The following is a 27,976-nucleotide window of genomic DNA, read 5'->3' on the forward strand; positions in this document are numbered from 1 at the left end:
TTGACTTCACCCCCACCCAGTCCCGAGAAAGAATGTTCGAGGATAGTATCTTGGTTGGTAAAGAAGCATTAGAGAAAGGCTTGTTTAGTTCATAACAGGTGAGAAAAAATGGATTATAGGGAAATATGAACTGGGGTTCCTGAGCTGATCTTCTAGATCATGTACTTAGGCTGCTGATATGTCCTGTGATTGTAATAGTGAGCAGACGACCTTGGCAAGTCATTTTTAATTTCCATGTAACTTTTTTGTTGTTGTTGTTGGGGGGCCATGCCACATGGCTTGTGGATCTTAGTTCCCCAGCCAGGGATTGAACCTGGCCCTGGCAGTGAAAGCACAGACTCCTAACTACTGGACCACCAGGGAATTCCCTAATCCCATGTAACTTTAAAACTTACTTGTTCACAATCATTGGACCTAAAGTATGTTAAGATCATTTTTGTGAAGATCACTGTTCTTGGAATACTTAGAGAAATTGGGCAGTACATTAAGATTCTGGATTATGTTGCCTTTCTAAATATTTGATTTCTTGAAATTCTACTTTTAAGAAAGAAGTATCACTTCCCTCAATAAAGTTAACTATGCAGAAGTGTTAACGATGAAGTTAATCATTACATAATATGGCAAAAGGAATTTGGGTGACAAAAGTGGGAGATAGAGAAGAAGAAATCAAGCTTACAGAAGCACCTGGGCACTGAGCAAAAGCTATGATAGAAGTCAGATTTCAGGTTCTTTGCAGACTATCTGTCTAGCCCATTTCAGAAAGGGGGTATTAGAAGAAAAAAACCTATATTTTACTTCAAGCCCTGAGGACCATATGTGAAAAATTCGAGCATTTGGAAAGAGTGATGCTTTGTGTTCATAAGAGTGCCATTCACCTGAGAAGCTTGGTGCTCGGGCTTCATGCTGATATAGTTGTAGCTTCTACAGCCCTGCTTCCCTTTCTGGTTGCTCTCAGCCCTCCTGAATGCAAAGGTGAATTTATGAAGATCATGGACTTTAGACAGGACTCACGCAGCTAGAACTGTCATATGGAGAATGGGCACTTTCATTTGTACTGGTGGCAAGACGAGGTGCCTAGCATCCACTTGGGATAGTTTTAAAGTCCAAATATTAGGACTTGATCTGGAACATTAAGGGTGATTTTGTTACCTTTTCCTTCAAGCAGTCGTATTACCTGGTTAGAAGGAGTGCACGGTGCGTCATTTTCAGCAGTGGGGAATCTTCTATACTATACCCTATCTAGTCTCTCTCTTGGTCCCTTTTGTGATCAGCAGTGCACATTTCCAAAGTGGCTTGCCAGTGTTGAGGGCAGCCCACACCTAAACGGAACAGAGATCAGTCCACAAACATGGTGTTGTAAATGATGCGGGTTATCTATCTGGCCGTTGTCATTTTTACCGGGACATGATTATTAGCCATTTCTCAGTAACAAATTTTCAGAATTTAAAATACCCACAATTTATTGAATGTCATCTTGAATTTAATTAAATAAAATTGAATGAATTTAAGTTAAATAAAAACCATCTGGTTATGTCGAGCTCTACGACATCACCCATCACTCACTTACATGAGTTCTTCTGTTTTTTTTGAAATTAATTAATTTATTTTTGGCTGTGTTGGGTCTTTGTTGCTGCACACGGGCTTTCTCTAGTTGCAGCGAGCAGGGGCTACTCTTTGTTGCAGTGCACGGGCTTCTCATTGCAGTGGTTTGTCTTTGTTGTGGAACGCGGGCACTAGGTGCGCAGGCTTCAGTATTTGTGGCGCGTGGGATCAGTAGTTGTGGCTTGCGGGCTCTAGAGCACAGGTCCAGTAGTTGTGGTGCATGGGCTTAGTTGCTCCGCGGTATGTGGGATCTTCCCCTGGCTCGAACCCTTATCGCCTGCATTGGCAGGCGGATTCTTAACCACTGAGCCACCAGAGAAGTCCCACGTGAGTTCTTTTCTTCCTTTTTTTCCCTTTTTTACCTGATATAGCTGCTTCCTACCAGTCTTCAGTGTGACTGTGCTTTCCTCAGAAAGAAAGTTTAATTTGCAAGTTTCTAGGGAAAGAAAAATTTGAAAACTCAATTGTCCTGGCTTTGAAGGAGTTTGCTAAACTAAATTCACCTAAACAGAGTTTCGTCATGTATTTATTAATGGTAATCAGTACCACTGATTGAGCCCTGTGGTGTGCTAGGCACTGGACTCAGTGCTTTATATACTTGTTTCCATTTACTCCTCACATAATCCTATAAATAACAGCTAGAATATGGGCTCCCTGAGGGTGGGGATCTTTGTCAGTTTTGTTCACTCCTATATACCTGCCTCTGGAGTTGGCACGTTGAAAGCATGAAGAGCATTAATGTCTCTGTGCCCATTTTACAGGTGAAATAAGTTTGGAGTGTGTAGGCTAAGAAGTTTGTCAGAGCCTAGGCTGTCAACCGTGGGCCATACCGACTCCCAGCGGTGTCCCCCATTTCTCAAGCAGCTGCTCTGTGTCAGGCACTGTGCTAGCTGTGGTACGTGCTACTTTATTTAGTCGTCACGATGAGTCTGTGAAATGCTTTCATCTCTTTGATATAAATAAAGAATCTAAGTCTTAGTAAGTTGGAAGAATTTGTCCAAGGTCACATACAAGGAAATTATGAAGGCTGAATTCAAATCCAGGTTTCTCTGATTCAGTTGCTCCTATGCTGAGCCACTGTGCTATATTTAGGTAAAACCCACACTAGTGTAATTATTTTCTGAGCCCATTTGAATAAAATGGGAAATAGGTCACTAGTTATACATTTCTGAGTCTGAAATATTCCTCAAGGATGCAGATTTGGCCTGATTGGGGGATTTTACCTCCTATTGGCCGGACTTCCTCATGATTTATTGACTAATCTACAGAGAAAAACTTGATGCATCTGATGAAAATCAGTGATATTGTACCTGGGAGAAAACCTCTCTTCCATATTTCTTTATGGACTTCAGTGTCTCTGAAGCATTTGCATATCTGGATCTTTTCATTTATCTAGTCTTGGCTAAATTTTAAAAGTTACCGACACTATAAATGTGTGTTAATGTGGCACAGGATTCTCCACGTGACTTTTTGTTCAGAATATTCCTATCTTCAAACATCTTCATGAAACCTGGTTGGGATTTTATTTAGGAAGACTGCTCTGAATTTTAAATTAGTTTATGAAAAAATTGACACCTTTACAACCTTGAACTATTACATTCATTTATAGGAAATCGACATTTTTTACATTTGCATTTAAAATTAATTTACAAACCAAATGACACCTTTATAACATTGAGTCTCCCAGTTTAAGAACAATACTTGTTTCTCTAGTATTCAATCTGTATGCCCTTTGTATTTTAAAAATCTATATTTTTCTTCATTTCAGTTCTATACATTTCATATTAGGTTATTTCTTGTTAATGCCACTTGTTAAAAAAGAAAAAAGTTAATGTGTAAGTTTTTATTTTTTGGTGTAGCAGTTTCATATTTCTCCTCTAAAGATATATAATGTTTTTGAATGTCGGGCTCTATTTTTTTTTTTAATGCTACAGAATTTTTTGTCACACTGATGCAGGTATTCAATACAAGTAGGCAATAAAATATATCTTGTTCGGTACCTGATAATAGCCTGGGTAAGAGTCCACATAGCGCCAAACTGAATCATTCCTCACCTACAGTCCTGTGCATACAGTCGGCTCTTAATAGGGAACCTAGAGAACCACTATGGAGCTGCCCATGGCTCTGGGTACCCTGGGGTGGGCACAGATAAAACAGCCCTACTCAGTGTTTAAACACTGGCTGCGTGCTGCATCTAACAGCCTGTTTCGAGTTGAGGGACAGAAGGCATGAGCAGTTGCACTGGGCTCATCCTTAGACGTCATTAGCTGTTTCATCCTCTTGTCTGTGTTGCAAATCAGACTGACTTCGCCATAACTTCTACTTGAGAGCCAGAGTATAATTTTACTGTTGCTTCTGAGGGCTCTTTTGTTGTTGATTTGGTTTATGCTTCAGAACTTTAGTTGTGGTTCCTTATACCAAATACTGATCCATTTGATTCTATTTTCTTTATCTTTGAAGCCTGTATAGTAAGACTAAGACCAATAGTTTGTGCTCTGAAATAAAATCATCCCACAACTCTGTATGTGTCATTAAAGCAAATCTGCCAGCTTTACAAAACCTACCTTCCACTCTTCCTCCTCCTCCACTCAGAACTTGTGCTGTTTTGCTTAAGCGAAACACAATTATCCCCAGTTCTATCTTTTCACTCTCCCTAGATCTTTTCTCCTTAATTCCCTAAATTTTCATTCTACTTTGCTTGCTTCCATAAATGACTATCATTCTCTCTTTTCCACTTCCCTGGAGAAATGTAGCTTACAGGAGCTCTGTAATTCCTCAGCATCCCATCCCCTATCGCAGATCACCCCATGTGCTGGACTTCACCTTCTCCTCGTGTCAGCAGCCACTGTTGGCCTTCTTCTCCCTTTGGAAAGCCCCTTTCTTGACTTCTGAGCCTGCATCAGTGTGCACTGTGGTGTATAGCAGAAGATTGTCATCACTTCTTCGGTCTCCACTCTTGGTGTTTCGTCTTCCTCCCACCCCATACAAGCTCCTGCCTTCAGTTAGCACATATGTGGGGTGACGTCCTCATCTGTGTCTCAGTCCTTAATTCCCAATACACCCTTCTATTGCCTTCTGGATGTATCATCTCTTTAGGTTCTTCTGTTCCCCCCTTTTACATATATGCAAAAACTCTGTTCCTTTCTTCAACCCTACCCACTCCTTTTGCCCCACATTCAGCATCCAAGCCCTGCTGATCTCAGTTGCATCCACCCACCCGCTACTTCTTTACCAATGTAATTGTTCTAATTCTGGCCTTTTTTCACTCTCACCTAGTCTGCTAAAACCCTAATTTTTACCCCTGCCCCAGGGCTCTCCCTCCTAATAAACTCTCCCCTCTGCTGCCCGGTCATCTTTCTGAGACATAGATACTAGTCACAGCACCCTCCAGCTCCTAAGCGTCATTTGCCAGCTCTCTTCCCACCACAGGCACACACAAAGGCACTTCCCCAGAAGGCAGCCCCATTCCTGAGTGTAGCATTCTAGGCCTCTCGTGATTTGGCCCCAGTAGTCTTATTTTTCACCATCCTCTTTCATACCCCTTCCAGTCCATCTGAAGCAATGATTCTTCCATGCTGCCATGATAAGCAGTGGAAATAAATGCTCAGGCCCTGGCACCCAGCAGGTCTAGCTTTGAATCCAGGCTCCACCTTCCTAGCTGTGTGACCTCAGGCAAGTTACGTAACCTCTTTTCAGCCTTGGTTGCTCACTTATAAAACTGGAATAATATTATTACCTACCTTATGACATTATGAGGACCAAAAGAGAAAATTCTTACAAAGCTCTTAGCATGATGCCTGGTACATAGTAACTACTCAGTAAATGCTATGGGACGATAATGTTGATCTCATCATAATTATCATTCTAATTAAAATCTCTTTGGACAGATGTGGTACTGGGTCTCTTTACCCTCAAGTGTAGCAAGCTCTTGTCACTGTTGCTTTATGTCATTCCTTGCCTGGATTACCTAAATCCTAATTGCATTTCAGTCACCAGTTGATGCATTATCTTACGTGTTTTACCACCTCCCCAGACTATCCAAGTCAGCAGAAATCTCTCCCTCCTTTGAATTGCCACGGCAATGTGTCTGGACTTTAGCTCTTATCTCACTTATCTTTTCTCACGTGCCATTTTTTGTATTCATAAGGAGTATATTTCTTGGACTCAGTCTTTCCTCTGCTTGCTGGTTGTGTAGCCCTAAGGGTAAGTTGCTGTATTAGTTTGCTAGAGCTGCCATAGCAGAATACCACAGACTGGGTGACTTAACATAAGTTTATTTTCTCACATTTCTGGAGTCTGGAAGTCGAAGACCAAGGTGTCAGCAGGGTTGGTTTCTTCTGAGGCTCCTTTTCTTGGCTTGAAGATGGCCGCCTTCTTACTCCGCCTCACATGGTCCTTTCTCTGTATATCTCGGTTTCCTCTTGTTGTAAGGACACCAGGCACGTTGGATTAGGGCTTACTCATAGGATTTCATTTTACCTTAATTACCTCTTAAAAGGTCCTATCTTCAAATACAGTCACATTCTGAGGTACTGAGGGCTAAGACTTCAGTATATGAATTTCAGTGGAACACAGTGCAGCCCATAATAGTTGCTTTAATCTTCCTATGCCTCAATTTCCTCTTATGTAAAACCTGGAAAAACATATATTTTGAGTAGACTGAAGATACGTATACATGCAGAGCAACACCCTAATAGCCTATGATGGATGCTTAAGGAATATTTATTATCTCTACTCCTGTTTCAAACTCCTTGAGAACAGGAATTCTTTCTCACTCATCTTGTGTCTTTATTGTTGCTAGGACAAACTTTGAACATGATTGCTTATAAATATTTGGTGGATAAATATATGAATGAACGATCAAGTAGGAGAAGTGAGCCTGCAATAGGTATATGTGTTTCTCTTTAGATGGATCCAGATACTGGATAGCAACTAAGATTTCAGTCACAAAGACGATACTGAGAAACCTGAAGACAAGTCAGTCTCCCCACTGTAAACATAATATGCCACACGGAGCCAGTTCCTGTATGGAAAATCGTCACCTGGCCTACTTGTCACAGATTCCAGAAAGTCACAGGGAAATGATTTGTGACAAAATTGCCCACATACAAAAAGCAGTGTCTTCACACAGCCAGAGCCTTCAAGTGATGAGGGACACAGAGACATCACGTGCACAATAGGTGTTCCTGTCCACTGTCTGCAGATTCAGCTCTCTTTGATCTCTGCAGAGGAGGGACGTGGGTAAGGTACTGTGAATGGATAATAGACCAGGAGACTGAAGAGCAGCAGTAATGCACTGCTCAGCGATCAAGTCGTGATGGTGCCCAGACATCATGCATCTGATGATAAGCATCTTCTCTTGGTGCCTTGGAGTCTCTCATTTCCTTCCAGCTTGACTCCAAAGAGCCGATTCATCTTCAGCCCCTCTACAATGTGCCACTTTGAGTCTGTAGGTTCTTTCTTTCTGAGCCCACCAGAGGTAACTAGTGCGACATTATTTTTTTCTTAGTATCACTGCACTCTTTCTTCCCACTGCCTCTGTTCCCTGCAGCTCTCTGAAGGGAACTTTTGCATCATCATTAGTGATTAGACAGACTTCACTGTGCGATGCTAAAAGATTGGTATCTGTCAGTTGGCTTGGAGTCAAGGGAGTTGAGTATAATTTCTTGTTTTATTGCATATAATATTAACTTTTGTGGGTATTAGTTATGATATCAGATAATGAATAAGATAGCAATTGTATACCTAACAATCATACCCTTTAATAATGCTACCACTTGGAGATGTATAAAAGGTTTGTTACGAGATCAGATGTAAAACATATAAATGTTACTCTCTGAAAGAATGTAGAAAACTAGAATTAGAAATCACAGCTTTAAGCCCTTTAAGCAGCCTCTCAGAGTTGAAAGGCAGCCTAGAGATGATGCAGTGAAGTAAAATGATTCTCAACTCTCACCACACGTTTTAATCACATAGGAAGGGGCAAATGTAGAAATCTTATTTATCAGGAGTAAGATCTAGAAGTCACTATGTTTGAAAAGCTCTGCAAGCAGTTGTAACGTGCCACGAGGGAGGAGAGCCATCAGTTTAGGAGCTAGAGGAGAGGAAACCAATGTGTTTGGAGTCACTGTTTGAGCACCGTGCCGGCTGCTGTACATTCGCCGTGTCTTTGATCCTCGTAACAAGTGAGATGGTACGACCAGTAGTGACTGAGGATCAGTTGTCACATGTGATACTCAACCGCCCCTTTGCCGCTGTTGGCAGCACTTGGTGAGTGTGCGTCGCGTTCCTGTTCTGTTCTTCAAGAAGATCCATGTATATGTACGCTGACTGCTCGCCATTCTACCCGTGGTTGACACGGTCTTACCCACTTCTGAGCTTTTAAAAGTCAGCCTCAGGTTAATTCCAACTCAGCGAATCTTTCCCAGCACTTCTGCCCCATGAAACAATTTTTTAAATTGTATTCATTTTCACAACATGAGAACTCAGGTCCAGAAGCACAGACATAATCCCTGCTGTACCCTCAGTGCTGTTACTAGGCCAGGTCCTTTTCATCTCTTCATTTTGCCTCCCGTCAGCAACCCCCTCCTTATCGCTTGGAAAGATGCAGGTGCCAACTCACAAAATACTCAAGGGCTGCAGGGGTTGGTCTTCCCACCTGCCCGCGGGTCACAGCAGCCTGGGAGCAAAGCATGGCTCTTCTGAGCCCTGGGAGCAGTGGAAGCAGAATGGCTTCATGTGGACCAGAAGAACACACCAGCCTCTCCCTCCCACTTTAGAAGGGCCTTTTGTGGGCCTTTTCGTGAATACAACCCAGGTTTTTCCTACCACTTCTGTAGAGTCACTCAGGAGAGACAAAGGTGATGGGTGAAACATGATTTAAGCAAGTACAGAGAGGGAGTCTGTGGCAGTCTAAACACAGGGGAATACTGCCTTCTCCATAGTTTGAATGTGTGGAGAGAGGGAAAATCCTAGTCTGTTTTTAGGAACAAATGTATCTTGACTAAGGTATCAAGTTGGTAAAAATGGAAAAACGATTTGATTGAGAGAGTTAAAAGGATGAACATTTTTCTTTGTTTTTTTTTTGGTTAACGTTGCTGCTCATATTAGATAAAAATGAATACTGCTACATAACTTCTTTATAGAAGTAACACGATCTATGCAGAAGAAACAAAAAACACAGCAGAAAAGAAATCTGTAACCCACCACCTCAAAAGCCCTACATTGGTGTGTCTCTTCTACATGATGGTCAGGGATAGCAGCAGGAGAGGCATACGTGCATTTACGCATCTGAGAGTTTTTACTTCACAATGTGTATTGAACATTTCCCACCTTATTTTCATTGGCAGCATAATATCTTATTTCAGGAACATACTCAAATGCATTTAATCTATCCCTTCCCAGTGCATGTTTATGTTTCTAATTTTTATTTCCAGGTATTAAACAGTACTTTAAAGACCATCCTTACAGCTGGGTTTGATTAGCACAAGCCATTTTGTGAAGGCACGCACGTTGGTTGATAGGATCAGAGGATCTGGCAAGAAGTAGTTTGGTATGATATTGACCCAAATTGTGCATGTTACCATGATAGCATCTGCTAAGCTGTAAATGTCAGCACCATGTCTGTGGTCTGGTTCGGTGACGTCGCTGTATAATGAAGATTCTGAAGTACATTCTATGTCAGCCTTAGTTTGGATGATATAAAAATATATTTGAGACAAGGAATAACAAGTTGAAGTACAGTAAGAATGTAATTGCTTATAATAAATATAGGCTTAGCTTCAAAATAGCTAGCTTAAAATTCCCCTTATGGTGTGCACTTTAGAGATTTCCACTGATGATCTTAGAGGTGAGGCACCCAGCCATTTGCTGGAATGAACACACATTGTTCAAAGTTTGGGCTGTAATTGATTTAATGCATATTTTTACTACTTTGACATTTATCTTGTATGAAAAGAGCAATTCTATACACAGATAATACGTAAATATAATACATAAGTCCATAAAATGGTGTTTGATGAGCGATCTGATTTTTTAAGAGAAGAAAAAATAGCTTTCATCTAAGTTTGCATGTCCTCTGGCAATTGTTGAAATATTGACAGAATTATGAAGTACATCATGCGAGAGCCTGTGTCCTCTCTGCCCCCCTCCTGCTCTGACAGGCAGATTCATGTCTCTTTATTTGGATACCACTTGACTGTCATTTTATGGCTGCCTTTGTGTGCTTGGCTTTGAGTCCTGTGGCGGCAGTTGATCGTGCTTCAAGGAATGCTTGTCATTTTAGTGTGAGGACTTGGGTGAGGCCAAAAGAAGCCTCTCTGTGTTGGGCTAAGTCTCTGGTCTTTGCTCTCTTTCACCCTCCACATGAAGGAAATAGAGCCTGACCCAGGTCCTCCCAGGCAGTAACTATATTTTGATTCAAACTCATAATCGCTGTTTTAATTGATGGGACAAGGATTGAAACTACAGTCTGTTGAGAATAGACTGTTCTGAGCTCCTTTGAAGAGAATCACTCATCTCTTTCTGAGCCACCCTGCTTTATACTAAATCTTTTCTTTTTCTCCCTTTTAGGCAGGAGGCTCCCAGGTGATTTTCACAAATCCTTTGGAAATTGTCAAGATCCGTTTGCAGGTGGCTGGAGAGATCACCACTGGTCCCCGAGTCAGTGCTCTGTCTGTCCTAAGGGACCTGGGCTTCTTTGGGATCTACAAGGTAACTCTTTTCAGTCATTTATTTGAGTATATGCTCATCTCCTAAACTAGTAACTGCTCATAGGCATGAAATTGATTCCTCACATTCCTATACATAGAGAAGATCTGCTGGAGCTCATAGGGTACCTTCATGCCAGTTAGAAGGAGGTGTCCTTTCCTGCCATCTGCCAAATAACTGTCCTTAGAAAACATAAATCAAGGATGAGTATGATGTCATGACCCCCACAGACACTGTTCAGTGCACAACTCTTTGCCGCAGCACTGGGTGGAGTTTTGTTTGGATCTGTTACTGATATAAAAACCTAATTCTCAGTGCTGTTGTCTATGAAAGATAGCTGCCAGGATCACAGGGCACCATCTTTCGGGAGATGGGCTGAGCTCAGTTTACCCACGTGCGCGAAGCCCATACCAGATCAGGAATTTATGTTCTGATCCTGTACATTCCAAACCTATCCCTATGTGTGCCTTTTCATAATTATTTTGCATCTTAACCATTTATCATTTAGAAAACAGTTTTTCAGAATGATCGCAAAACCAAAATTATAGAAAATTCTTGAAATTTGTTATTTACACTCTTCTACCAAAGAAGTTGTAATGAACTAGAATTAGCTTCATATATGCCCTGTTATAAGGCTTCATCAGATATAAGGTGTTCACCGTTTTTCAATGAGAAGATTAAAAAAAATGTTTCATGGCCAACTTGAATAAGTAAACCTTTAGGGATATAGGAAGGTAAGTCAAACAACTACTTAAAATGTTGGTTTTCATTTATTGACACATAGATATATAAAATCACATTACATAAAATTAATATTGCTTTTTTTCTATACACACATATCAAGAAATATTTTATTCAAGTTTCTCATATGAATTTTGAATCAGCATCTTGATCACCACTTAACCACATTTTAAATCAGCGATTCACATGGTTTTGCAAAGTCCATCGTCTTCATTTTCGTTCCAAGCTGTCAAGAGGAAGTCACTTTTGGACTCTGTGCAATATTGTCCCTAGAAATTTTGTCCCACAGGCACATAACATTACGACAGTTGCTTTCTTTCTTTTCTATTCCCAATTTACCCTGAATGGATATATAGTGGTCCCATATGTAATATATTGCTTTTTAGAGTGAACTTTAAATGCCTTGCTCTGACATTCAGCACAGCATTTGTAAAAGTATTCCCCAGGAATACTTTTTTACCCTTTTCTTTTTAACTCAGTTTTTTAGGTGACCTTGGTAAACATCCAGTATTAGTAATAATTGAGGTTGTTTCAGGTAAATCTGCCTTCCACAAATAGAGCTCTGTACTTCTCAAGGTCAAGTGGTTGGAAGAGTACCCCAAGATCTGAGACTTTGTGAGGATCAAATATTATGTAACATCCTCTTCTCTGAGGTTAGTTTTTTGGGGGAACCTTGCCTTATATTTAGGCATCTTGTAGTGTTTAGGAATAAACATGCTGATTTTTTTTAAGTAGCACTTAAAATGCTCGAAGTGATTGTGCAGTGGAACACAACGTGATAGCTGTTTCATTTACCAAATTGTTATCCAGCTGTAAGAAATAAACAGTATTGTCATGAGGCATAGCATTCATCAATTTGAAGAAAGATCATCTTCTCTTCTGAATTTTTAGTCTCTTGCAGGCTATCACACGATGTAGCAGCATGTCAGTTTGACAAGCTGCCAAGCAGTCTTTCAGTGGGTTGTCTGGTAAAAAGCACTTAGGTACTATGGCAGTGACTGCTATCGAAATGTCTAGATGGATAAAATGGTAAAAACTTGTTTGCTGACACAGAAACAAAGACTGTTAAACTACCTGCAAATGAAACAAGACTGAGTTTTAGTCCTTTTCATCTTCACAGTGTTTCATAATCTTAATCCCCTTTAACACCCCTTGGAAGTAGTTGGTCTCCTAATTTTGTAGTTAGGAGAATAGAGGTGCCAACGGTGGTATCTGAGCTGAAATTGAGGCTCAGAAGTTTCTTGTTTCCACTTTTGTACTGAAATGGCTTTCCTGAAATGAGCAGGATTGCTCAAGTTTGAGCAAGAGACCTCTCCCATATAAAGTTAGTTTAATTACTAGCCTGGTGGTTTAATCTAGTTCAGAGGCATTCCACAGGCCTGGGTGCTGCCTTTCAAAACACTGCTTTTGGTGTATTGGTAATTACCAGGTGAAGTCACTAACAATTTGAGCTTTGAGCTTCTGGAAACTTGATTGCATTGCGAGAGAGTGACCTGGCAGGCGGTCTCCTCCGTTCTGCTGGCCGTTGGTATCATCAGCTAAACTCCCTGAGACCTGTGAGGCTGGACTTGATTCAGCAGAGTTCCCCTCTCCACTCAGTCTCATTAGTCTTGTATTACCACCCTAGCTCATCCTCATCTGTTTTATCCCACCTTCTAACCTCAGGGTTTGTTTCTTGTAAGTTTCCTTTCTCCAGGCTCACCTACCTTGCCTCACCCCTCCATGGTCAGAAATCACTTTAGTGGTTCTAGATCCCACCTTTTAGGGGCATCACAGCTTTAACATTGCTATGTAGTTTACTACGTTGTTTGTTTGTTTTCCTCCAGATAGCGCTCTTCAGTGGTAAAGCTTTTCTCTGTTCCTAGTCTTGGTTGGGTAGAAAAATGCAAATGACCTGTGGTGACTAATACTTTTAAATCTGATATGTGTCCCTCTGGGTGGGTCTTGAAAAAGAGAACTTCTATCCTAGTTTAAGGTGGGACAGGTAATCTTCCTTTTCCCTCCCTTGGACCTTTTGTTTGCTGTTGTTAACATGACAGTGCGGGACCCAGGAGGGGTTGAGTGTAGGCTCCGTCTGTGTGTTTAGACCTGCAGTGCTCAACCGCACTTAATTGGACTTAACCAGGCTTTCTGTTTTTCTCCTAAATTGACTTGCAAAATACCCAACTATTCTGCAACTTCCCAGTAAAAGGTAATTAGAATACTTGCTTTAGAAATACATTTACAACTGAAAAAAAAGAAGTGGATGTGGTAAACATTCCTAACGTTAGAAATAGTTTAGAGCAGAAAGAGCGAACTCTGTAAACAAAGTAACCCCCATTATAGAGACATTGTTATAACCTAGAGTAGGTAGGTGATTGAAGTAAAGGCAGGATAATTAATTGCCTTTGAAAGAGCTGTTTGGATATAATGTAGTTTTTAAAAATCTGCAACAGGTACTACTTAAGAATATGTGAGGTGGTATTTCCCTTTCACTAGGTAACTTTTGTTTTATTACATAAGCCCCTAGAGCATAAGTAAAATAAATTCTTATCTAAGAAAGTGATACACATCTACTTTTGAATGGTACCTTTTCCTTAGGAGCCAACAGAGCTTTAATGAGGAGAAAGATTATACCTTCTGAATGGAATACAACTTATTTAACATTAATTGGCAGCACAGCTAAGACAGACTAAAAGATGCGTGCTTATGAAGCAATGGAGTAGTTCATGGCTATTGTTGAGAACAAAAAATGGTCAGTGAAGCAATAGTGGCAAAGATCCATCAAGCTTTGTTGAAAATTGTTTTCAGATTGTGTAATCACAAATTAAACATTTCCATCTAAAGCATGGAAAGTCACCAAGGAATATGAGCTCTAGCTACTGTTTTCTAATCAAAGGCCTCTCTCCCACTGCATTTAACAGAGAAAGTCACCCCTTGGTACCCGTGGGGGACAGATGCTCAAGTCCCTTCTATAACATGGTGTAGTACAGTGAATACAGTTGACCCTCCATATCCACAGGCTTCACATCCAGTTGTATTTTCATCCACATACATGCGTGTTGTGTATGTGTGTTCATTCATCGTGTGTATATAAATGAATCATTGGAGCTGCTGTTCATAATATCAGAAAGCAAGTGATGACATATGTTCTTGATTATTCTGCTAGTTATCTCAAAGGGATATTGTGTGGTCTTTTAAAGTAAAATACAAGTTTATGTTTCTAAAAAATGATATAATTCAGAAATGACTTTAAGAAAGTAAAATTTTCTCTTTACCCCTGACCACCCTATTCTCTCTTTAAAGGATTACCACTGCTTATGTTTTTTATATATCTTTAAGAAAAGAAAACCTTTCTATTTAAATCTGTATTTATTTCTCTCCTCCCTCTCTCCCTTTTCTCTATCAAAAATTGTACAGACACACACATCAATGGTGTATCTATGTGTTTTAACAAAAACAGAATCCTCCTACTAAACACGCAATATATCTTAATTCTCTTTTCTCATTTTATTTAATAACTGTATATAAGTTTCTTTTAAGTTTCTTTTTTTCTTTTTTTTTTTTAAAGCAGTTTCCTATTGATGGGTATTTAAGTTGTTTCTAGTTTGGGGACATTATAGTGACAGGGTGAACATCCCTGCATATAGCGTGACGTACTTTTGTGAGTATATACAATGAATTCTTAGCAATGAACTTGTTAGGTCAAGGGGCATGTGCATTTTTTAGTGTTAGTAGATTTTGTCAGATTTCATCAGTTTATCACTTTTATCTTGGTAGCATACAAGTACGTAAGAATAATTTCTCAAGATAGCAGCTTTTAAAAATACCTGCTTTTATGAGCTCATGGCCCCATATGAAGAAAACAATTGTTTAGTTATGGCTTTGAGGACATCGTGCCATGCTAATTTTCTAACACTAAAGGACACTACATGGTTTTACAACCACCCAAGTGACAGTTCTCTTCTGATTCATCCACCTTTCCCTTTCACCCAGACCTCTGTGAAAGCCTCCTCATGGGTTTCTCTATTTTGATTCTTGATTCCGTCAAATCCGTAGTCCCCACAGCAGCCAGAGTGATCTAGTTAAAATGTAAGTCAGGTTAATTCAGTCACTTGACACACGTCTCTTGAGGTCTGACTGTGTGCCTGGCACTGGTCTAGCCATTTAGAATGTCACTGTGAAAAGCCAAGCCACTGCTCACTTTGGTGGGTAGAAGTCAGCCGTTGAGAAACCAAATATATGACATCAGGTGGAGCTAAGGACCTTGAAGAAGAAGGAGGCAGGGTGAGGGGATGGAGAAAGGCGGAGTCTGGATGGAATTGGGATGTTGCCTTTTAATAGGGTGGCCAGGGAAGGCCTCTCTGAGGAGATGATGTTTGAGTAGAAACCAGAGGAAATAAGAAGCTAGTGTGCCCTAGACACAGAAACTGTGTCTCTGGTGAAAAACTGTCTAGCAGTTAGGCTAGAACCTCTGCACTTAGACTAGAATCCCAGTTCCATCCCTGCTGGCCCCGTCCTCTTGACCCTCCATTCTGTACCGCCCGCCTACTCTGTGAGCTATGCTGGCCACCTTTCCTTTTCAGATACTCCAGGCTCATCTGCTCATTTTCAGTTGCCTGAAGGCTCTTCCCCTCACATCTTAGCTCAGCAGATGCCTGTTCAGAAGGACACCAGGTCACTCGCTGTCACATCCCCCCTTCCAGGTCTCTACATAGCACCCATCACCATCTCATAGTTCCGTCCGTCTCTGTCTCTCCCTCATCCAGAGTGAACTGTGATACCAAAGACCTAGCTTGCTCAGTGCTGCTTGTAACAGCTTCTGGCACATAAGTAGACATTTGATAAATATTTGTTGAGCAAATAAATAGTAGGCAAAAGCCGGGTGTTTCCAAGTTACTAGCAATGATATGAAAGCATGGAGAGAGAATAAGTTGACAAGTAATGACCACAGAAGACCAGGATACTGGGGAGGTCAAACGTAAAGGAAACAGCCAGTTAGATGAAAGGTCGCTTTCCCAGGTTCCGAGGGCTCCATTTATTCACCTGGCAAGCTCTGCCCTGGGCACTGGGAAAATGAAAATGAATTATAGTGCATGTTTTTATAAAGAGTTTACCATCTCATGGGGGCGGTCAGGCAAGTAAAGAGACCTTTGGAATACAACACATGCAGTTGAGAAGGGCTGTCAGAGTGCTGTGCACAGAGTTCTAAGAGAGATGGAGCTGACTCATAGCAAGAAAGCCAGGGGGCTTTGGAAGGGGAGATGGCATTAAAAGATGAGTCATAGTTAACCAGGTAGAAGGCAAAGACAAATGGCATGATAGGGTTTGTGTTTAAGGAGGGGTAATTCAGCGTCAGTGTGGAGAGTGCCACATGGGAGAGCAAGACAGAAAGCTGGGAGGCCAGTTAGGAAGATACAGACTGGGGATGGCAAGGAGGAGGGATGACCGTGACCTCAACCAGGGCCTCACGGAGGGGAGAGGCAGTTGGGGGATATATTTAAAGGATGTGTGAGAGTTAGACTCACAAAGTCTTGGAAATTGATGAAAGGTGAGAAGTAAAGGAAGATTAAATCAGCCCAGATTTCTGGCCTGAGCACCTGGATGGACGGTGATACTGTAAATTTTATAATTTCTTAATATTTGAGAAGCTGCAAGTAACCTTAAAAGACCTCCTATCTGGTGTTACCTTTATAATTGAGGAATCAAAGCCCAGAAATCGTAGGAGAATCAGCTAGGTGTTTGGTAGGCAGGGCACGGCTAGGCCTGAGACTGCCTCCTGACTCCCTGTCTGGTGTTCTTCTTACTCTACCCTGTTGAATGTAGGACTAGAGCCTTGTCAGAGGGATGCGAACTTTAGACAGTCTTGTGAGGGTCATCCACGAGCATGAAGCTATGGGAGTGGGTAAGATCCCCAAGCCGATGGGACACCAATGATGGAACTCAAAAACTACCCTCATTAGGGTGGCAGGAGTTAAGTGAGTCTGGGGGAGAAAATAGCAGAAGCAGCCATCAGGTGGAGAACCAGAAGAAACAGTGCTGTGGGAGCTGGTAGAGAGATGAGATGTAAGCGGAAGAGGAAGAAGTTGAGTGGTATCAAGTGCTGCAGACCAAGGGGACTGAAATCCAAGAAAAGGCCTTTGAATTTAAAGATGGGGGCCACTGGTTATCCTTAAGAAGTCAATTTAAGGAGAATGGTAGAGGTAGAAACCTGGTTGAGAAAATATTAGCAGATACAGACCATTCAACCTAAAGATTTTACTGTGAAAGAAACAAAAGTGAAAGCATACAGCAACTGGAAGAAAAAGTAGAGGCGAGGGATAACGTTACAGGGGAGAAGAGGCTGAGAGATTTGTGGTTTGTTTTAATTTGTTGGAAGAACCATGCCTGTCTGTAGACAGAAAAAAGAGTCACTGAAAATGGAAGGATTTGAAACATCTGAAGATATAGCAAGATCAGATATGGTGCTAGGGCTTTCAGGAGGGACAGAGGCAGGGTCCGGGCTTAGAAGCGTGTGTGTTTGTTCACATGTGTGTGCAAGCTCGTTAGAGCTAATGTTTGATGAGGGCTCACTTTGTGCTAGGCCCCATGTGTAGAGCTGTATACACTTTACATCATTTAATCCCTACTACAGCCTATTGACACAGATAGTTTTTTTTTTTTGTTTTTTTAGCTCCAAGTTACAGTTGAGGAAAAGAAGGCTTGATGGGTTTAGGTTTAGGTTTTCTAAGGTCATATACCTTGTAAGGAAGTGGGAGGCTGGGTTTCAAACTCAATGCAATCTCTCTTTGAAACATGAGTTATCACCTAGAGATATCTTGAGCCAGATGAGAGAGAGCATATGTCTGATAGATAATTCAGGGAAGTTCAAAGACAAGGTTCTATGCTACACACGGATATGGAGCAGTTGGCAGTTTTGGTGTCATTGTTGATGCGAGCGTGCTAGGAAAATGGAGATGAAAAGAATTGAGAGGACACCAAACAGCACGAATGTGTGATAGCTTAGGTCAGGGTAGTTATATGATCATTTTTTCCTCATTCCTTTTAGTACCCAATACTTTTAAAAACTGTTAGTTAGAATGGCTCAATTTTGCTTTGTTTTGTTTTTTAAAGCACATGTTACCTTAGATCTGATATCAACTCTTTAAATTATAGAAATTAAAATGATTTTATCCATTGCGAGGCAAGAGGGCCCTTCTGTTTCCTTAACTCTTGCATTAACCAGCGTAGCAGTGCAAACCCCACGTGCCCTGCAGAGAGCCACATCACCTGACAGTGAGCCAAGCTGCTACCCAAATGATAGCTATTTGTGTTCTTTGAAAAATAATTTTGTGCCTTCCTGATAACTTTGTCATAAATATCTGCTGTAAAATGAACATTTTGGGCATTTTGTCTTATTAAAAGACAGTTATTTTAGAAATTAATGAGAGGGTATCAGGTACCTCAAGGGGCCAGGTTTTGTATCTAACATGGTGTGAACTTGCAACTAATATTGGAAATGATGTAATACTGTCCCTATTTCTGCTTAGAAATTTGCATTAAAAAAAACAAACTGGAAAAAAAAAAGACTTAAAAAAACCTTTCTGTCCCTGTGTTTCAAATGCATTATCGGTAAAAGAGGATAGTAATGATACCTACATTTGGAACAGCAAATAAAAGGAGACATCGTGAAAAATATTATTTCTATTGAACAGTGCTGGAAGAAATGGAGTGTGCTGAAGGGGGCTAGAAAATATTCTTTAAAACATTAAAAAATGGTTAATTTTTTATCATTCACTCACCAAATATTTGTTGAGGACTAACACTCTATGAGGTGTGCTGAGTTACAGAGATGAGTATGGCCTCATTTTGCCTTCAAAGTGATCAGTATTAAGGGAGGTGAGAGAATAATTCTAGTGCCATAAAGTTCTTTCAAAAATTAATTTTAACAGGTAGTATAGCTTATAAAAGGAGAAAATTCAGATATAAAAAAGTAGGTAATAATAAAACATTAGTCTCCTAGCCTCATGCTGTGGGCAACCTTCTAGAGGCAAACATTTTTATCCAGTTAGTGTTTTGTTTTGTTTTGTTGTTGTTGTTTTGTTTTTTGCTAAGTGCCTGCAGGATTGGTTTCAACAGCTCTTTTTTATTTTAGTTCATCTTTTGGAATATAATATGCTGTTCTTTATATTTAGAAGTATTGAAAGTGATGCTACTAGTCCACTGTTCATAGAGGGCTCTGAATATATTTTCCAGAAGTGACAGATACATTTCTACTAATCTATCCTTATATTTCTCTGGTTTCTAATTGTGACCAAGTTCTGTATTTAAAAGATGGCTAATTTGAGAAATGTTCATCTACTGTAAAATTAAGGAGATATGTCTTGTGACAGCCATAGTCCCATGTGGAGTATGATCAATTTAGCAAACTAGTTTAAGCTTACTTGATAGGATTAGGTCTTCTGCCAAATAAAAGATTTGCTCTTAGCCTGATAAATGTAGAGCTCTCCTGTGATTCAGGTATGAAACCATATAGGAGTCACACTCCAGCTGCCAGTTGTTTAAAGACTATATCAGCTAATTCTGTTTTCCCCTCCTGACAGGACAGTGTGCTTTTTGTTGATAATAGTAATTGTCTTTATATCACCACTTTTTATTGAAGATCCTTGTGCTAGGTATTATACTAGGTACTTTATATTAATCATTGAATTTAAATTTAATTCTTATGTCAGTACAAATATTACTCAGTTTTTTTGGAGAGGAACTTGAGGTACAGAGACTTGAAGAACTTCGCCCAACATCAGGTAGCTAAGTGGCAGAGCAGTCATCTGAGCCCAGGTCTCTGACTCCAGAATCTGTATTCTTGCTCCTGCAGTATCCTGCTGTTGATGTGGAGTGGCGGAATTCAGATATAGATCCATATTTAAGATGATACATTTTGACACGTGTGTGTGTGTATGTGTGTGTGTGTGTGTATATATATATATATATATATATAAAACTGAATCATTTTGCAGTACACCTGAAGCTAATACAATATTGTAAATGAAATATAGTTCAATAAAAAAATTTTTTTTAATGCTCCCTCATACTATCTGGACAGCAATGAAAATTGCTTTGTTTCTGAGTGGAGGGAGAGAGAAGGGGGAGGGAAAAACCCACCCCTAAGAATCAGGAACTCCAAGCTTGTCTCACATAAGTTTGCAGACTGAATTTATATTTCTTGAGGGATATGAAAACTCTCAAGCTGGGAATTTATTTTAAATAATCTTGAATTGGTAGTGCCTCCAGCTACCTGGCAGAAGCAAACACAAGTTTCGTTAAGAGGAACCCACCTTCAGCCCAGATGTTAAAGAATTTTCATAGATAATGTTCCAAGGAAAATGGGCAGCTCATAAACAAAAGTCTCAAATCACACAAGGAAACAAGGCACTTTAAAAAGAGATGGCAAAAACAACTGACAGCATTTTAAACCTCCAAAGATTTAAAATTTAAAAATTATCATAGCTATAAAGTGAATGTTTTTGTTTTAAAAATGAAAAAGGTGAATATATTTATGACGATTGAAATTTAAAATTCAGCATTTCAAAATTCTTGCTTTAACAGCAGATTAAACACAGCTGAAGAGAGAATTAGTAAGAGAATTACTCAGAATAGAGAGACAGAGAGTGAGACACAGGAAAGTGTGAGGAGGTCTAGTGGGTATAAAAGAAAACCAGGAGGAAAGGAGAAATGATGGCTGAAAATTCTCCAGAACCATTGAAAGGTATCAATCCATAGATTCAAGAAGTACAGCAAATCCCAAGCAGGATAAATAAAATTAATTCAGACTAGACAATCAGAATGAGACTGCTGAACGCTAAAGCTGAAGAGAAGCTCTTAAGTGGCTAGAGAGAAAAGCAGATTGTCTTTAAAGGGGAACAGTTGAACTGATGGCTAACTTAGAAACAGGAACAGTGGAAGCCAGAAGTCATTTGAATGGTATCTTCAGTGTGTAGAGGAAAAAACCTTTCAACATAGAATTCTATACCCTGTAAAAATGTCTTCCAGGAACAAGGGTAAAATAAGGACAATTTTTAGACTAGCAAAACTCAGAAAGCATATCACTGGTAGAACCGTACCAAAGGAAATTCTAGAATGTACTTCAAGTGGAGGAAAGTGATTCCAGATGGTAGTTTGGAGGTGGAACAGGGGATGAAGAGCAAAGAAAAGTGGTAAATATTTAGTCTAAATAACATTGTCTGAATTTAAATGTGTGTGTGTGTGTATATATATATACGCATACATATATACGTATGCATGTATGATGGTAATTACAATGCTTAATGTTATCTGAGCTAGAATTAAAGTCCATAACAATGATAATATGGAGAGGTTGCTTATAATTTAAGTAGTCTAATGTGCAAGTATTATATAGGAGGAAGGTAAAGAAAACAGACTGTAAGTTAAGTATTTATAGTAAAAATTTCAGGGTCTAAACCTTGGGACTAGAAACAAACCATGCAACTTGCAAATAGGTAGCAGGGAGAAGTTGGGGGGAAAGACAGCAAGAAGGGAAAGAAAAGAAAAATTGAAAAGATGGGACTTTTTTACAGATTAGCTTTGTGAAGGGGACAAAGCTTCTCAGAGACCAAAATTCCATGTAATAAAACTCTGAGCCACTTATTGGATTTCCAGTCCATCTAAATGATGAGCATCAGTGATGGCAAAGCAACATGTAATAGTAGAACAGTAGAGAATTAGAGCTGGCACACGAGTGGCATTTCCTAACAAAAAACCTTGGGTTACCAAGGTGCTTTTGTTAGAATTGCAATGAAATTAGGGAGACACCAATAATCTAAAAGTCCCTGGACTAAAGAAAGCAAGTAGTAGGCATTGATATTTTATATTCAAATTGAAGTAATTTCAGTGTCACTTATATGGAGTCTCCAATTGTTGACTGGTTGATTTGGCTTTAACGCCAGTGACACAACATAACGGAGCTTGGCACCAGTAATGTTTCTCAGCAAGATACTGAAGTGCACCCTGTTCAAATCCCTAACTGTCCCTTGACTGGGCAGGAGAGGTACTGCCAGGCTGTGTATACAAGGGTTAACTCACTTGGGAGAAACCAAGAGGAATGCTAAGGGATCAAGACATGACATGCTGCCCATTGTTTGTAGCTCCAGGATCAAAATATACAATTATACATGCCAAATAAATTCTAAACCTGTAAAGTAGGAAAAGAGGGGTGGCTCTGACTACAGGTGCCAGAAGCATTAAATAACCTTCCCAGACAAGGTGCACCACTGTTGTTTTGAATGCTGCAGGTTCCCCCCGGTCTGGCATTTTCCCCCATGCTAGACAATGTGCATTCACTGCAGGAGTCTCTGTTAAGCCTCTGTCTCCCAGACCTGCTGGCTCCTGGTGCCCAGCCCTGACACAGAGGTGCCTTTGTGAGTGTAATTACCTTCCTCTGTATTAGAAATAGTCTGTTTCAAGCTGTATTTGCAGGTACAGCTAGAATAAGCAGGAATTAGCATGTGAAAAGACCTGCCCTGGCCCTGACTTCTTTATCAACCACCATCATTCAGGATGGTTTTTTTCCCTCAGATTCATTGGGTAGGTGTGATACCATCCAAGATGAAGAGCTTTAAAGGAAGGAAAAAGACACTGGAGATAGCAGTGTATGTGTGTAAGATACAAATCCTGTTGTGTTTTATCTTTTGACAGTTTCGTGCCAAACAGAGCTGCCGGAGTAAGTTTGGGTGGATGATTCCAGCAACTTAAGAATTGATTAAAGCTCCTTTGGGCTTTCACCATAGTGTCCACATCCAAAAAAGCATGAGAAGTAAAACAGATATTTCCTTTGCCTTGGCGATACAGTGGCCAGCGTCTCTAAACCTGTCTAATTGGCCTGTGTGCATCATGGACCACTGAAGTTAAATGAAGTTCCTAGACCTTAACTAGAATGGTGATGGAGAGACTTTGGAGGGATATGGAATTGGAACGGAGCCAGAGTTGATAATTAAACTAGATCTGAGTTTTGATTCTAGTTTATTCACATATAGGTCTCCCCTGAGATGTCTTTTATTGTTCCTGTCTGTTATTAGTGGGCCTTTTATTAAAAAGGAAAAAAATAATAATAATTTCCCTTTTTTGGAGAAAGAGTGCTTTAACGAAGAGTAAGAGATCAGATGATTGCATTTTTCATTTATTAATTTCCCCCAAGTGATTTTACTGTGTGTACAAAGGAACTTCAGGGCCAACCAGGGAATGTCCAAGGGCAGGGCTGCCTAGAGCAGGGAAATGTGGGGATTTTTCTTAAGGGGAGGAACATTTAAAGATTTATTTTAGGTGGTACACACTTTGTCATTTATTAATTTTTTAATGGCCAAAGTACTTCTTTTTGTGTTGCTGACGCAGGCTCTTGGGCAGCATGGAATGTTTCCCTTTATTATAAAGTTGCCTGTTCAGAATGGCTGATCACTTAGTAAAAATGGTACGTGGGGCAAGTAGAATTCAAGTCAAACAGGTTTATGTTTTGATGTAGGACTGGAGGATGGGTGTTCACTGAGAAGTGAAGGATTTATCAAGGAATCTGGGGAACATTCTCACTGTTGGAACTTTAAATGCCTTTCTCACATCCTGTCTCCCTTTTCATTGTGCCAAACTGGCACCTGCCTTTGTGTCTTAGGCCTGGAGGAAGTCGGGGGGCGGGGGAGGAGGAGGGGAGGAGACCAGGAAAATGTAATAAGCCTGTGCCTTTTTCTTCAACCCTTTGCGAAGTTAGCTTTCCTTGGGAACTGGGCTTTGATGCCTGGGGTGTGAGAGAGGTGAGAGACACCTCATGACTCAGGAGAAGTGATGTGCTGCCGGGAGATGCCTGAGCAGGTGCTGGGGTGTGGGAGGATGCAGGCTCCGGGAGAGGCAGGGACCACAGACCTCCTCATCCCCACCGGCCCTCACACTTGTCCTGGACTCGATACTTTACATGGGACTTTAATAATTATTTCCTTGTGTATTCCTAAACCCCTGTCCCCCTCTCTGCCCCGAAGAAGGCAACCTTTGGCCATTTTGACAGGAGAGGAAGGTTCAGAGCTCTGTTTCCCCCAGCGCTCCTTCATTACACAGCCACACAGCCATAGAGGGGAGGGTACCTCTCTCAGGTCCCAGGGCTGCTTCATACCTTGCTCAGTGGAAATTAGAGTTTCTAAACGTTTTCACTTGCTGGCTAGATGGTCCTGCCTCTGTGAAGCAGAGATGGTGGCCATTCCACAAGGTAACTTTCTTCCTTCACTTTCCCTTTCCTTCCTGTTTTTCAGATAATCAGAAAACTGAAACGTCTTACAGAGTCTCACCTTGGCTCCAGCATGCATAAATTATTTAAGCACATTGTCTGATCCCTGGTAGGAAAAATACAGCATATTTCTGACCATTTTTCCTTTAGTGTTTCACAGTGTAGCTCCGCCTTTTCCTTAGATGTGGTCTTTCTTTGTTTGTTTGTTCATCTGTGTTTTGATCAAGTCATTTTTCTTCTTAGTCATCTGGAACTGTTTTCAGACATCTCTTAAAGCATATCACACCTCTTATTAGGCTCATATTCTCACACTGATACATGATTTACTGTCATGATTTCAGGAAAGCAGAGTTCCTTCTTGGGAGAACCCAGCTGCTTCTTCACTTGGCCTTACTCTTCTTGTGTCACAGGGATATTTCTAATTTCAGGTCACGTATCAGTGTATCCCAAAGCCTCTCATTTCTCTCTTTAGTTGTGGTGTTTTCTGTGGGAGTTGGCAAAGCCAAATCAGTGTCACCAGGAACATGTCTTAGGCCCTAACAGCCCAAGATTTTGTTGTTTTCTAAATTAAATCAGACAGTAGTTTCTGGCTCCTGGTTGCTTACACTCTGAAATAGGCAACACTGACGTAGGCAGATATACAGCACTGAGAAAGTGTAGACAGTGTGGAGCCATGTGGAATCTGCTCCTTGTCTGTCTTCTACTTACTTGGAAAGGGTGGTGTTTGGGTTTAAATGAATGAAGAGGAGGTATTTAAGAGGTTGATGTGCCTAGCTTAGCAGTCATCAAAGACGATGTAGAGTGATAGGTGTGCCTTGATTGATCAGATGAATGGGGCATCGAGTAGCTTTACCTGAGAGGAATCAGGCTGACCAGGAGAGAAAAATGGGAAAGTGAAGTCATTACAAAGCTTTGAGAAGGGTGACAATACTGGGCCTGATCCACAGGACAGCCAAGACCATGATGATGGTGGAGTTTTCAAAACAGCATATAGAAAAGAAATTTAGGCAGTATGGCTGAGGAGATGTTAGACCATACCGCCCCCTCACTCTCCCACAAAAAAGAAAACCAAAAAACTGGATACCATGAATTTAAGGAGAAGAAAAGCATAACTGAACCACAGAAGCATGACCCCGACTATGGAACGGTTGATAATATTACTTTTGAAGGCGATGCTCCAAAACATATATGGTGGTTGCAGTGTTTATCTCTTGCTGGTGAAAATTAAGGGCAAGTTAAATTTTTAATACTTTAAATTAAGGCAATTTAAATTTTTAATACTTTACTTTGTCTGTGATAGGCACTTAATATTTTCTAATGGGGGGGGGGAAACATGTTAAAGGGAAAATATTACCAGCAAAAGAAGAAAAAAAAAATGAGCAGAGCATATAGACTGAAGTTCTATAGATGCAGAAATGTGGGAGATGAGGTCCATAGTAAAAACTAATAGATTTAGTTAAAAGCAAAATTTGTGCGAGGAGGAATTTTATCATCCTAAAAATTACTCCAAAGTGATTTGTTTAGTAAGTCAGTAATATGGCAATTTTTTTACTATATTGAAGGAGCCAGACATGAAGAAGATTTAACTGATCTTAATATGAGTTGGTCATTTGGTATTTAATTTGAATATCTCCTGGACAGACTCTGCATGTGAGCAAATAGTGAACAGAACTTATGGGAAGGTTTGTAGGCAAAATAAGGAAAAGGAAGTGAAAATAGACAAACAAATGAGTGATAGTATTACCCTTACACAGTAACTCCCTGGCTTATAACTTTTTGAAAAACTAACCATCAGGAAAGGATTGGACGCTACATGGATACTGGTATTATACTGTACTTTTTCCCCTTGAAAAAACTGGGAGAGGTGGAAAAAACTTGAGCCTCCTGAGTTTTGGACCTGTCTCTGGCACTGCCTCCAAGGAGGTCCCTTAAGCAAGCCAACAGCAAGGCCCTTAATAAACGTGCGATTGATAAGGTAACTGTCCTGGGCATCAATTTGCACATGTATAAAATGAGGAATTTGGGTGTGGTGAATTTTGTAGTTCTTCTTTTCAGTTACGCATTTAACAGTTTGGGTGTTAACAGAAGTGTGGGCTGATTGGCCATCCGTGATGGGGGATCTGTACTCAAAGTGGCCAGAATCAGCTTAACACATCCATGGGTGAGTTGATTGAAGAACAACCAACATGACAGAATCCAGATTCCAAGCATTTGTTCTGGTTGGAAGGATGGGCCAAACTCGGATGAAGTTTAATAGGATTAAACACAAAGCCCTGCTTATGTTACTTGTTTAGGACAACTAATTAAGTTACAGTAGACCTGGGTTAATAGCGGTTCATATGGAAAAGACTAAGGGCTTTATTACCCACAAGCTCAGTGTGAGTCAGGAGTATAATGCGGGTGTCAGAAAAGCAAAGGCTGCAGTAACAGATGTGTAGTGTTAAGGAACTTTGACAGATTGGAGGCTGACATCAGGCAAATACCGGAGAGCCAGCATCACTAGACCTCAATAAATGTCACGGGGCTTGGCTAGGTCTGTGGAATCTGGATGGATTCATTATTTTCCTTGAAGAATCTCTAAATTTGATGAAAATTTTTGGGCATTAGAAATCTGTGAAAGAAATGGTATTAAATCATTGTGTTGAAAAGGGGGGCTTCTGAAGGTAGGTAGGTTTAGCCTACCTAAAACACAGTATATGTCTTGTGGTTTTCATTAGAATTTTTTATCGTATCTCTGGGCATGCATCAATTTTCAAGGCCTCCCCATGGCATTATTTTGGCACCAGAAACTATTTGGTGAAGACTTTGCCTTAGTTGCTAATTGTTTTACACAGAGCTCTTAAATATATAGGAATTATTATAAACATTTTAAGGCTTTAGGACAGGCATTTATCAATGTTTCATAAGCCCTGGGGCAGTCGGGCTAAGTATATGAATAAATTGGGGGAATCCATGAACCCCTTGAAAAGGTGTCTAATTTTTTACATATGTGTAATTTTTTCTGGGAAAGAGTCCAACATTTTCATCAGAGTCTCAAACAATATGAAAAACAAACCCCTTCCCCTACCATCTTTATAATTTGTCCACTTCCTAGTGTGTAAACACAGAGGTATCTTGGTTTTTGTTGCCCATCTTCTGAGAACAGATCCTCCTTGAAATGCCAGTGACCTGCCATCAATTAGGGATTTAAAAGGATGTGGCAGGCAGAGTTCCGAAAATGTTTTCATCGAAATCTTACCATTAGAATAAACAAGAACTCTCCCCTCTCGCTTATACCACACAGTAAAATGTTTTATTTTAAAATACAAGATTCTGATTTATTACTTGCAGAATTTGGGTTATATATATTTTTTTCTGTTCCCCTTTCAACTTGTTAAGTACAAATTTGGTCTTCTCCAGGAATATTTTGTTCTGAGGGAAGCTCCAAAGAAGTTTGATCTTCTGAATGGGATATGTGTTTCATGTGGTTTTTCTTCCTTTTCAAACGTACAGGGTGCCAAAGCATGCTTTCTGCGGGACATTCCTTTCTCGGCCATCTACTTCCCATGCTATGCTCATGTGAAGGCTTCCCTTGCAAATGAAGATGGGCAGATTAGCCCCGGAAGCCTGCTCTTAGCTGGCGCCATAGCCGGTGAGTGTCCTCAGAGCTCCGTTCCCACTGTGCCACTTGCACTGGAATTTTTGCTT

At 40.4% G+C, this 27,976-nt stretch overlaps 1 protein-coding gene across 1 annotated transcript in view; it reads left to right on the plus strand.

The window, feature by feature from the left end:
• Positions 1 to 27,976, plus strand: part of SLC25A13 (solute carrier family 25 member 13) — a 214,097-nt gene that overhangs the window by 173,581 nt on the left and 12,540 nt on the right. The window contains 2 exon segments of the mRNA XM_082633147.1: positions 10,174 to 10,314; positions 27,782 to 27,920. Of these exon segments, the coding sequence (XP_082489273.1) occupies positions 10,174 to 10,314; positions 27,782 to 27,920 (280 nt within the window).

Source organism: Mesoplodon mirus (assembly GCF_964341445.2).
Source record: "Mesoplodon mirus genome assembly, chromosome: 9".
NCBI lineage: Eukaryota > Metazoa > Chordata > Mammalia > Artiodactyla > Ziphiidae > Mesoplodon > Mesoplodon mirus.